This window comes from Cheilinus undulatus, linkage group 5 (assembly GCF_018320785.1).
Source record: "Cheilinus undulatus linkage group 5, ASM1832078v1, whole genome shotgun sequence".
Lineage (NCBI taxonomy): Eukaryota > Metazoa > Chordata > Actinopteri > Labriformes > Labridae > Cheilinus > Cheilinus undulatus.
The window spans coordinates 30,369,930-30,383,452 of NC_054869.1; the positions used below are offsets into that span (position 1 = coordinate 30,369,930).

General features: G+C 38.9%; 1 protein-coding gene across 1 annotated transcript in view; it reads right to left on the reverse strand.

Annotated features, from left to right (window-relative positions):
- Nucleotides 1-6,860: 6,860 nt before the first annotated feature.
- The window catches only part of si:dkey-215k6.1 (transmembrane protein 132C), a 438,945-nt gene continuing 432,282 nt past the window's right edge, over nucleotides 6,861-13,523 (reverse strand). Inside the window, exons 13-16 of the mRNA XM_041787915.1 lie at nucleotides 10,351-10,479; nucleotides 9,874-10,173; nucleotides 9,455-9,729; nucleotides 6,861-9,157 (exon numbers count right to left, since the gene is read on the reverse strand). Of these exons, the coding sequence (XP_041643849.1) occupies nucleotides 8,536-9,157; nucleotides 9,455-9,729; nucleotides 9,874-10,173; nucleotides 10,351-10,479 (1,326 nt within the window). The 3' untranslated portion in view covers nucleotides 6,861-8,535. The remainder of the gene's footprint in view (nucleotides 9,158-9,454; nucleotides 9,730-9,873; nucleotides 10,174-10,350; nucleotides 10,480-13,523) is intronic.

Here is a 13,523-nt window from a genome sequence, read left to right on the forward strand (position 1 = left end):
CTGCCAAGGGTGATGAGGCATTTCTGATCAAATGGAAACTTTTTCATGGCTATCTAATTTCAAATTTATTCCTGGTAATCCAGTGGGCCACAAAGCATTATCTTAATTAACTTTCCATGTAAATGCCTGGCCATCATCATGACTCCCACTGGGCCTCCAAGCAGCAGCTCACAGAAACCTTACGATTAGGGACCAGACACAATCAGAAAGTTATCTTAAAGAATCAGAGGTCCCAAGGGGTAAACAATGAATTTGAAAATCTGCAGTACCTTCGTTGTGAGCCAGTAACCCCACCCGCCGAAACAAGGTCTCTACTCATGAGGAATTAATTTCCAACATCATGCATGTAGCTGATCAAGAGAGAAGTAATTGCATTGCATGCTTCCCTGGATGCCTTGACATCAGTTTAAGTTGGACACAATTCAAACCCAGCAGGCATTGTTTTGAACCAGGCAGTGATCAGGACTGATTGGATCTGTTCAGGCCGGCTCACCACAAACAAGCCCACATATGCCACCAGTGGATTTTAATAGTTCTTTTCCTTTGATTGAAGGAGTGCTAATCAGTGAAATCAGCTGCTGTATTGTATTGTCGCCCTTCATGACACAGTTTTCCAATTCTAATTAAAGATTCAGTCACTGGTGACATGTTTGTTCGTTTTACAATACCAAAGAGCAACAAAGAAAACAGAATTTCCACTCTTATTATAGAAATTATTATCTGTTTAAAATCTTGTTTTCCTGTTCAAACAGTTGTGCAAGTCCTAGCCACTGTGACTACACTACTTGGTTGGTGCATCACAGTCTGGAAGTCATTGAACTGGCAGTCTGGTTGTAGCCCTCTTATTTGTTTTCACTGCTTGTTTGGGGGTGGCAGAAAAGGAGTGAGGGATAAGAATATGCAAAGTCATCATGCACACAAATCCCTTTTTTTTTTGTACATCCCAACATAAAAAATTAGGTTTAACTGATGGTGCCTGAAAATAGTATCCTGCTTGATTGTCTTTTACTGTCAATGGAACCTGATTTATGTTTTACATCATGCTACACTGACAAGTCCAAACAGATTAAAAAAGATTAAGATAAGTACCACTGAATCAGCAGAAAAAAAAATAATGCTTTGTCCTAAGTCAGGTGTGGGTACATGCGAAAACATGTACGTCACAGCTTCATATCAAAGACCGACCCATTCAAAGGCTCCCTCAAGAGTGGTGCAGTTGTGACGTAAATTTGTAGGCAAACCGGGAAGTTAGCGTTGCATGGGTTCCCTTCACATTGAGCCTATCGGATTTTTTAATGGGTTTTTGGATTATTGCTGAAAATAAAATCTGTGTCCAATAAAAGTTACTCATTTTGTTCATAAAAATAATCTTGAATGATAATTTAAGCATCATATCTGGTTCATCAATCTAACTGATGAAAGAAGAAAGCTAATGTCATGCTATATTGAACTACAACACAGTCAACTGAATTTAACATCATCACCAAGAGGCAACCTCCAGTCTGGAAAAATGAAACCAATGCAGAAGTGCAAAAAATTGCTATACAGCAAGTGTACACTTGAGGCTGGCTGCAGGAACACCTGAAGTCCCATCTGGACACATGTTAAACAGCTGGTTTTGACACTAGAAATGAACTGGTTTACAGCCTGGTTTAAAACACCAAACGTGTCTCATTAGCTAGTGTCTTATTGTGCTCCCACTGTACGGGGGTGCATTTTTTGTACCACGATTGTTTGTATTATATTTAGGATGAAAGCTGATTGGCAATCTGCAGGCAGAAGGCCCCGTTTCTGTCAACCAGAATGCTAGCTAGCAGGCTGACAGGAAGTTGCGCTTAGTGGGCGGGCAGTTAGATTGATCCAAAGTCCGGGTGAGACCGCGATTTCAATATGGAAGCCTCCACGGATTGGCTTCAAGATCCGTTTGAGTCCACCTATTGTAAGCAGACGACTGACGTCACACGGGGTTTGTCCAAGTCTTTCTACAGTCTATGGTCATCACCAGCGGATACAAGTCAACAGCAGGCTCAGTTGCCGCACTTCGGATGATGACATATAGTCTTCCCAACAAACACTGTAGTCCTTGTTAGCTGTCTTTTAGCAACTGCTTTTACGAAGATGTGAAAAGATACACAATTCAAAGGTGGGGCACATTTCAGATGTATTTAATGTTGTAGGATAAAACTTTAAACTTTCATAGACCTTATTTCAGGCATTTAACTGAAAACTCATTTGAAAATCCAACAGACTTTCAGACGAGGGAACTGGAAGTGCTAACATACTAACTCACTTCCACGTTTTAGGACTCATTCCTGCACCACTCTTTTGTGGCTCAAAGTTGAGTCCTATTTGTTGTTCAATCCAATGACATGTCCATTGGGTGCATCTTTCTCAGCATAGTGGTTCATCTCCTCAAATTCAGGCAAGATGGTGGGAATGGCAGAGGATTACACCTTGAAATTTAAATAACTGGGCTCTCAAACAAATAGAAATACTGATGTTTGAAATTAAAAGTGTCCTCACTTTACTGTCTTTAAAATATGGTGGTTTGGTTTACTAGTTCCAATGCAGCTCTTGAGGTTATACCATGGGAAAAGGATTTAAAAGTAGAGGGTAAGGGCAGGAACAAGAAATCCTTAGGAGATAAGACCATCTCATTTCAGCTTGGTCTGAGTGGTCTCTGCAGGCTACAAAGGCTGGGTCTTGTGTTGGATGCCACCTCTGAAATGAAACACGGCTAATCAGGTAAACTTTGCAACTTCTGTCCCCTCTGCCATCCCACTAGAAATTAAAAATAAAATAACATTGATCTGTGGTGCATCTGCTGTCTTCAGTTGTGTCCACTTTTTATGAACGATGTTTTAAGCTAACTTTATACTCTCAATAATCCCTAGAGGATCTTGACACAGTGTTCTTGTAAAACTCGTGAAGTTTGTAGTTTTAATTTTAATACTAAAAAATGAAAGAGTAATTAAAGACAAAGGAGGCTGTTATTGTTTGATTATGGGTCTTTATTGGCCTCCATGTTCAAACAATGACAATAGCAGAAAAGAATAAAGCCTTCAGGACTCATCTCCATTGCATCTCTTTACTGTAGCAACTTTAACTTATGTTCAGGTACACCACTCACAAAAATTATGAACTCAACTTTTTGCTTATTACATTATGTGTTTTAGAAGTTTGATTTTTTTTTTTGTCACAGTTGTATGTAGCCAACAAAGAGGTCCTGTTCTTTACTGCTGTTTTTAATACTGCTGCATCACTGACTTAATCAGAAAGAAATGGATCAGAAAAAGTGGATTATTTATCCTCCTAAATTAAAACCTACTTGCAGCAGGCTAAAATCAAGTTGGATGTTACTGTAAGCAGAACTGAGATGGTTCTCAGAAAAGACTTACTTTACCCAAGTGTTTATTCATGACAGGTATAGCAACAGACATCTGCAGTGTCAACTGATGGTCATCAATTTCCATACACAATGATTTTTTTCCTGAATAATTATGACAATATCCAGATCCTTTGTAGACACGGAGATGTCTTTCTCATCTTTTTGAAATGAAAATAAGTGTTTTTGATACAATTCAGCTAGTCCCTGAAGCTGAATTTTGAATGTTGAAACACTCTAATTGCCCAATTAAAATCTTTTATGCTATACCTTTTTTCTCTGCTGTTTAAGCAACAAATTACAATTGCAAATGTATTCATATATGATCATATTTCTTCAGTTTGCTGTAAGATGTGAGGCATCTATTGTCGTGTTAACAAGGGAAAGAGGTAGGTGGAAAAACCAACTGTGCTCATGTGTCAGAAAAGTCATTTCTGATTGTTTGGTGGAATCAAATTAGCATGAATTAACAAAAAAACAACACTCCTGTGGCAACAGAGTACCATCCCTGCCAAAATGTTGAAATTTTTGAAAGCTGCAAAGACGACAAGAAACCAGACCATTATGCAGTAAACAATGATTCTTCAGAATTGTCAAATTCAGGAGTGACATTGTTGGCAATTTGTGATGGTAATCTTCCAATAATGGCTACATTGAGTACATTTGTCATTTTGTATGAAAAAAAGCTCAAATGCCCCAGATGATAGATTTTTAAAAAATCCTGGTATTTTTTCATTGATTCATACAGTATTCAAAACATACAATAGGTAGAGTCGGTGTCACAGTTCTAGCATGTAAAGTTTTTCATCTGCTACACTTCAGTTCCAATCTCAGCCAGAGCTAGTGAGATGTAGTTGTGTGTATTAGTCCAAAACATACAATATAGTTGCTGTCATCAGTTGAAACGTCTATTGCTTTGGTTGAGGCGGTTAGTTCTCCTGTTTGAAGTCAGCTCAGGTCTCTCATCTTTGCCAACCCAAACTTCTCTTTGCCCCTTCAGTTATCTTTTGATTCAGTTTTAAACCTGATCATTTCACCATGTTGATTTCAGTTGATGGTATTTTGTTGAATTGAATGATCAAAAATAGATGTTTGTGTGTTTACTCATCAAGGCTCAGAATTTGAATCCAAACCAACATCCTCCAAGAGAATCTGGCTGCGGACCTTGAGCAGACCTCTATGGTGGGGCATTCAGCAGCAGACCTCTACACTGGGGCAACAACGTTTATTACCCGAGCTGAATTTGCAAGACTTGGTAGACTTTCGATCTTTTTTTTTTTTTCTCTTCTTTTTCTTTTTTTTCCATAAAAGTCTGCTGTTGTGTAAAATAGCCACCTACCGGCTGTGTTCGAAATCACACACTCATTCTCTACTCCCTATCGACTATATAGTGAGCAGCATATAGTGGACTCAACTGCAAAACACAAAATAATTAGGGCGCTACTCCAGCTGTAGAAAATAATGTCATCATCATCGTCTCACAACGGCTCATAGATTTCCATGACAACGGCTGAGGATTAAGATTAATGGTAGAAATTCACTGAAAACTGATAGGGAACGTAATGTATTTTTATTACAACATATTATTCAGGGTTGGAAAGTAGTGTAAACTGCACATTGTCATAAATAAAGTAGCATAACTTGCCCAAAGTAAAAGAAATAAAAAACTTAACTATAAACAGCAGTCAAATTATGTTTGTTAATCACAATTATGGAATGAAAAATTCAATATAATGAGGAAAAAACAAACTCTTACTCTCATATATTTATCTTATTTCTATATGATTTTAATCTCACATAAATGAATTTGTACCTTGCAGTTCTTACTTTTTAATCACATATTTATTTTATCATGTGTTAATGATCTTTGGCTAATATTTACTACTATACTTATGAACTGGCCTCATTTCTGACTTTTATCCCTTTTATATTCAATATTCACTTTTTAGCTCCAATTTGTGAATTTTTATCCTGATTATCACTCAACAAATTTGGCCCACTAGCTCCACATTATAACCATGTTAGGTATAATTACTGATATAAGAGATATGCCACGCAAACATGATAATAGTATCACCTACAATGTAATGTTAAATAATGCCGTGTAAAATCACATTTGTGGCAGAGTTGCAGAGGTGATTGGACATGTGACATCATTTATCACTGACACAACTGTGTCTTTGCAGACTGCAAATTAAAACAGAGATTTGAACTTATACGTTTAGCTAACTAGCAGTGCAGTTGTTAGCTTGTTTGGCTTTCTTACCATAACATGCTTTCTTAGATTTGACGTGCTATTTTTGAAGCTTGAGATTTCCACTGTTTTAGGTAGACACAGTAGGCAGCGTATTATGTGGTTGTTGCTCCTCACCGTTTGAAAGGCAGAGTCTTGATGTTGGGCCAGGAATGAACATGCTCCTCTGAAGGAGACGCAGGTATTACATCTTCAGCCATTATCTCCAAGTGTTGATAGTTAAGGGGGAGGGGTCACTCCTCCGTTTACTCTGTGATGCTGAGGATTTTACTTCACCCTGCTGTGAGAGCTCAGCTGAGTGTAAAAAATTCTGAATGAAAATAAATTACAGACAAGTAAAAGTAGCGACCAGTGCATGCCCAATGTAACGGAGTAGTTTTTAATCACAAATGTAACGGAGTAGGAGTCAAAAGCACTCTGCTCAAAAACTACTCTCAGAAGTAGGATTTTTCAAAAAACTATTCAAGTACATGTAAAGGAGTAAAGGTAAAGCATTACTACTCACCTCTGCACATTTTAACAAAAAATAAAAATACTAATAAAAGTTTTGTGTCTTTAGTGGTAAAATAGTATACATTTTTTTTATTATCGCTTATTTTTGCATAAAGATGATGCTCTCATGTCTTGTAATCCTCATTGGGGGAAAAAAGCTAATCCTTTTTGAATCCTTAACGTTTTCTTACAATTTAAATACTTTGGTTAAAACCAAACAACCAACAAACAAAAACAAACAAAAAAGGCTTTAAAAAAGTTTTTATATGTGTTCCTGTGCTCCTCTCGTTCATCCGACATGTCTGAGAGCAGCAACAGTCATCGCCCCAGTGTAGAGGTCTGCAGCCAGATGCCTCTCACATCCTCTGATTGCTCATCTTGGGCTCACCAACCTTAAACAGTTCTGAGTGTGTTGCACATGAATTACCTCAGTTTTTACTTCGCATTACGGAGGTAAACTGTTTCCTACCCTGTACAAAGACAAGAACTCATTTAATACTTGAAACAAAGACAGGAACATCTTTAGAAAAAGAACCAATAAGATCACTTTCACATTGTGGTGGTAGATAGTATTGTGTACCTTATTTGCACTGTAAAATGTACAAAATATCACCATATTGTTGGCTAGTGACCGGCAATCTTTTTCACAAGCACTTTGAAGCATGTTTATTATCTACAACATACAGTGTACTCTGAAACAGTAACACATTTATAAATAAATATTGCAATCTTAACAATCTTACAGTTCTCCGCAGTTATTGTCGGTTCTTCTTGACTCGTCACCTGAGCTTAACGAAGGTGAGGCAACCTCTGCCTGTTCTGTCTCCCTCCTTTATCTACTTCTCCTGTGTGCTATCATTCACCAGCAGGTTCATTATTCACTCTTTGCCCTTGGCCTTTCTTCCCTTCCTCACCCTCTGTAATGTTAACTTAAATAAATAGATCTCTAGGAGAAACAGAAAGAATCATATATCCTCAAAGTCTTAATAAATCTCTGAAAAAAAAAGCTACAATTAATACCTTCCCAAATGAGGAAAAATGTAATTAGGGAAAAGATAAAACATTCTATTATCAAAAGGGACAAACCAAAGGAAAACAAAATATACAATTATATTCAGCAAGAATATGTTTCATGAACCCATATCTAGTCAAGAGAAAATCAAGAGTGTCACTCTGTTTTCTTTGCATTGAGATGTCATTCAGTATAATCCTGTTTTCTCCGTGTACTCTTGGTACTCTGCTCTGTCTTGTGGTTTCTGCTTAAATTATCCTCATTTTTAAATGTTCAGTCAGACTTTGCAAATCCCAAGCAGTCTCCTTTGACACAAGACTCCTCAGTCAGTGCCGCCTTTGTTTACTGTCACAGTAGTTCACTGTGGACTTTAGTTCATGAAGTTCTTACTGCTAATCCCAGTCAAGGTGTGAGGGGCCCAGGGGGGGGACAGGATTGGTTCTGAACACAGGGAGAGAGCCGCCATTAGCTGGAAGGTTTCAGGAAACAGGAAGTAAGCCCAGAATATGGCTGATGTCCTTTCCTGTTTGTTATTGTGCAAGTTTAAATGCCTCTGTCCTGGATCCAAGGGAGAAACCGTCTTTTATATCAAATCCCAACTCTAGACACATTCGTTTATTTGAGGAAAAACCAAGATTGCATGTATTCAGTGCTGAATGACAAAATCCCAATAGTGCCTGACTTCAAAGTTGAGTACTTGGAGTTATAACTTTTTTACATGTCACACTTTACTTATGAACAATGCCAAAGACAAATGGGTCCCATGATCAAACAAAAACAAACATCTTGTGTCTTTGATGTGATGTAATCATTATTTCATTGTACAACCAAAAGCAGACTTGGCCTATAAATGACAAATTTATATATTAAAAGTAGATCTATCAACAGCCACAGCATAACATGGCAAAATAAGACATGAGTAAAACATATATCTAGAATGATGTTCTTGGCATCCTCATTTAAATGTACATTGGCTTCATAATGTGTCCAAATAACAAACCCTGAATTGGCTGTATTGCAAAATGGTTTACTAGTAATCTGAAATTAAACATTCATAACCTTTAACTTAAATGTTTTTTACACAAATATATGCACATAAATAATAGAAAAAGACCTCAAATTGTTATTTATTGTTTGCTACCATTGATTTCAGAGTGAGCTAGTAATGACAGTATGCTTCCATAGCTAAAGGGGTGCTATGTTTTAGCATCCCTCAAATCTTCTGAACTCTGCCACACAGCATTTTTAGTTCCCTAACTGTCCTCTTATACCTTTTGTTCTCCCTCCCTTCATCCATTGCAAAGGCATTACAGGTGAATTGTACTCAATGTCCATCCTCCCCCTCCTGCCCTTGTCCTCTGCCCCTCCACTGCTCAGTCTCTTTCCCATCAGTCACAGATTGTCTTGTAGCCGCTCCATGTAGGTTCTGATTTCAGACTGACCAAGGTCCATATCCTGGCACACCCACTTGATGTCATCTTCATTCCCATTGGTGACGAGGGCTGAAGAGTTAGCGTACGGGCCACCCCCAACTGAATTATCATTGGGCAAAACTGTGGCAAAAGAAGTGAACTGGACGCGTTTGCGTTTGGCGGCTGCCACCGCAGCTGCAGCCTTCGATCGAGGGGAATTATTCAGATGCTCTGCTTGGCCGGTGGCGTTTTTGCCACCAGTAGTGATTGCTGAAAGGCACTGATGTGGTTCTTGGACAGATCTGGGTAAGGTTTGTCCATGTGTGATGCCACGGTGGCCTCCTGTGCCACCACTCCCACTGATGGTGCCCATGCCGGTGCCCAGCACCAAGGTGTTACCTGCCCCGTTCAGCAGGTACTTGTTCTCTTCGTATCCACCTTCGTTCCGGTCGATGATGGTGGTGCATTCATCTGGCAGTCCTCCCTGGCATTGGTCAGAGTGGTCTGCTAGAAGGTCAGCCTCATTGCCAAGCCACACCCAGTCATGGGCGTGGTTCATGTTCCCTCCTGCCTCCAACACAGGGACTTGCTTGTGACGGTATCTGTGGATAAAGACAATGATAGTTTTAGTGCAGTGCACTTACTCTTTTGAATGTAAGTTGGAGGCTCATCATCAAATGTAAGCCGTCATACGAACTGTAGGTATTTACAACAGAATAACATCTGGATGTATAGATGACCCACTGCAAAAGAAGGCAGTAATGGTTATTTGATTTATTCAAGACATACTACTACTATACTTGGTGGTCCATGCAGAAATCTATAATACTTACAGTTACATAGTTAAACACACTGCTCTATTTCCTATAAAGTCATAAAATAAGTCCTAAACATTTTACCTGAAAGCAAAGCTGACACAGTTGATGAGGAAGACTAGTATTGCCAGACAGAATACACCCAGTAGGGCATACATCCCGATCTCCAGGTCTGACAGTCCTCTGGTGGTCTGGGTAAGCTCACTTTCTCCGGTGCCTGGTACCTCCACCTGTGCTGGGTAGCTGCTGTAGTCTCCTGCCTGGTTTGGACCCCCACCTCTGCTGCTGCTGCTGCCTCCACTGGCAGCTTTACCCCCCGAAGCACGATGGGTTACTGTGCTCTTGGTTGTTGTGCTGACCTGATCAAAAATAATATACATTTAGAAATATTACTTTGAATAAAGTGAAATTATTCATTAATGGTGCAATATTTTTCACTGACTTCACTGATAATACATCAGATTAGAAAAAAACTAATAATTCGACCATTCCTTGTATCCCACCTTCCTCATGGCTCCTTCCTCTCGATCTGCAGCAGCACTATTAGCCTTCCACTCCCCTCCATCCTTTGTTCGTATGTCATTGGTGGTGTTGTCCATCCCTCCTTCGTAGTCTGGTCCACCTCTTCCCATCCCACCTCTGTCCTCATTCTTTGCTCCAAACTTCACCATCACATTACCAATTCCAGATGCCAGAACACTTTTTCTTTTAGATTTTTGACAGGTCTCAGATATGACCATCTCTACACGAACCAAAGCACCCTGTCCATCACTCTCTGCCACGACAATGGGCCAGTGTTGCTCCTAACAGTAATAAAAAAGCCAATTTGAATGTTAGAAGACACAGCATAAAAATGGCAATGTTTATTTTGGTCATGATACTTTCATTCTGTGATCATTCTGTAACAAAATAATAACTGCAAAAGTCAGATTTTTTTTTCTTTTACACAGCTTCAAACCACTGGCAAACAAACTGCCTACCTGATTGTTAATGGAAATCACATTTTCATCCAGTGACACAGCCGAGAGGAGAAAGTCCTTGGGATCATACACATCAAGTGGTGTCACTGAACCGTCACTGTACTGTATCCATGCACTGATAGCTGCTTCCTGTAAGATGATAGAGAAAAGAGCACAGCAACAAATGTCACTTAAAAGCCAAAAAAGAAATGCTCTTTGTTAAAGCCACTCTGTGCCCCCAGCTCGGCATCAAAAGACAAATGCACAAAGGCAGCAAGTAGCTAGAAAACACAGGCAGGCATTTTACAGCTAAAGGTTAAATAATTCTCTTTGGAGGAAGTGCACATAAAAATCACAATCACAATAAAATTACATTCAGACAGAGCTGAAAAAAACAGGATCTTTACATGAATTTGGACACATCCCTTATGTTCACCTCTACTTGAGAATGTTGAATGTGTTCATAATTTTGATATGATTAAATAAATGTATTTATTTCTGGATCATCATGCAGGAGACTCTGAAATGCAGTGCATGCTTACATATGAACTGCCAACTGATCTTTAAATTTCTATCTCACACTAAACGAGGATTGATCTTGTTTTGTGCTTGAGTATTTTACACTGCAGGTCACACCTACCCATTCACACCCTGTCACTCAATTCACACACTGATGACCATCAGTATTAGCTAATGCCATTCAATCACATCCATACCCATTTACACACCACTGACAAAGCACGGGTTAAGTGTCTTACCCAAGGACACATCGACATTTGACTGCAAGAGCTGGGGAAACCGACTGAACCACAGTTGGCCCCCATACTAGCATTGTTCTGTCTTTCATGGATAAATGTTAAAGTTCATCTCTATCTTTTGTATTTTACTCCACTTATTCTGCAGACTATTCAACACCAATAGCCATTTCAGATAGGTTGCATGATGGCTGCGGCGTATGTCAGCTCCAGCTCACACTGACATAGCTTTCATGCTAGGTGAGTGCATGCCATCTCACAGCAGGGTGGTGACCAGCATGAGGAGGAGGAGCCAGGCTGTCGTGGCTGTGTATGGTTCCTCCACACACTACTGAGGCTCTGTTTGTTAAATGAATTAATTATTAAATTGCGAATATGTTTTCACTCATCCAATCCACCAAACACCACCAGACAAAATTTAACAGCCAATAAGCTTTTTTGAATTGGCAGAGAAGATTTGGCAAATTTTTTATGAGCGCAACCCACATACTCAGCTCTGCTGCTCATCCCACAAATGCATGTTCCTTATAAATGTGGCATCATTTCGAAGGGTAATAAACTTTCCAGCTGTGTAAGATTTATTGCCAAGAAGGATAGTTACAACAAAATAATCTACCAAAAAAGCCGAAGCACTTCCATCATGTGCCCCCCCTACCCCTCCCCTTTCTGAAATGGTTGTAAATGCATAGTGTCATGTAATTGAGACCTGGCCTTTATCTGTCCAAATAAAACACCTGGCTCATTTAAGTTGGAGTACTCTTTATTTAAAAGCTTCTTTTACTAAGAGTGAGATTAAGTTATCCTTTGTTGTTGGGAAACAGCAGAGTTTGAATGCCTGGGTTGGAGGAAGAAAAATAAAACAGACATGATGCCTTTACAATAAAACATGTCTAAGCCTTTTTCTAGCATGTTCATAAGCTTTGGTACTGAACTGCTTTCTCTTCAATTTACCAACAATGCTAGTGGCCTTGGCAGCTTGACAGTATAATGTACTTTCTGAATTCATCTTCAGCCTCCATCTTCAACACAATGGCGATAAAAAGCATCCTGTTACTCTTGTACATGGAGACAAGACTTTACACTTCTATTTATCCATCCACACTGATGAACATAAAAGTATTGATAGCTGAAAAACAACTGCTACCTCTTGCCGATAGGTACACGTTTCCTGCCTCATTCTCCACTTCCTTTAACAATTAGAAACTCATTCCACAAAACAATTACTTTTTACTTTCTTCTTTCAGCAGCAGATCTACCATCAGCTGCTTGTCTTTAAGTGACTCTGCCTCTCTAATTTCCCTCGATGAAACGTTTTGCGTCTTTAATCAGTACATAGAGAAGATTGTGTAGGTATAACACAGCAAAAGCCTCCCTACAGAAGTAATTAAACTTCAATGTGAAAAACAAGCCTTTATCTCTTTCCCTCTATCTGTTTTCATATAAATTGCCAATTGTCTAGCCTCCTCCATTCCCATCTTTGTAACCCTTCTTCCCCTTTGGTGGTCTGTTGTTGTTTTTTTTTTGTTTTTTTTAGTTGTTTTCACATTTGATCATTTTTCCTCAGGTAATGGTAAATGATGGAGATGAAAACAGATGGATAGAAAATAAATTAATGTTGGGGTATAATGCAAGATCAAATCTGCATTTTTCCTGTAATGAGCTGCTTCTCTTCCAATTGGCCCTTGGATAGAAATTAAAGCGTGTAGTTTTGTTTGATTAAAAAAAAGAGAAGGAAGGAGTAGAAAAAAACGAAGGGAAACAGAGGGATAATGGCATGATATAGTGGAATAAAGCAAACCTTGGCAATGTGATCAGAGAGGCAGAAATAGCTCGTAGTGCCGGAGCAAACTCAATATTGATATAATTTGATAGTGTCTAAATGTAAGCATTTTTGTGTGCTGTGTTTGAGTGCTTTTTGTGGATATTGCTTGGTAATATGTTTTGCCAGTGACCGACTGAAGAAATGAGCATTACAAAAAGTACATTTCATTTCAGGTTATACCAAAAATGTGGTTTCAGCCAGAATTTCAAGTGTGCAATGTTGAAAATATTCAAAGAAAAACTAATTTCATTCATGTGGCTTTTAATGTAAAATGTTTTTCTTTTCCTGTAGTGCTTTTAACTGGAGCTAAGTGCTGCTAAAGCCTCAAAGCTACTCCATCCTAATTAGAAAAAGATCATGGGACAGATAGCAGTGAGACAGCATAATGTTCACAGTGTAGACTTACTGTTTAACCTCCATAATTGCAACCTTTGGGCTAAACGGTAGCGATAGGAAGAGCTCTCACTAAATGTAGTCAATCAAACCTTAAGGCAGCATGTGTCCGCATAGATTTATCACTCCTCGGCATGACTAAATTACATTCTAAGTATGTGGTTAATACAACCCTCGGAAGAAATGATGTCTCTATCATGGAGATATATTTATATTTGTACGTA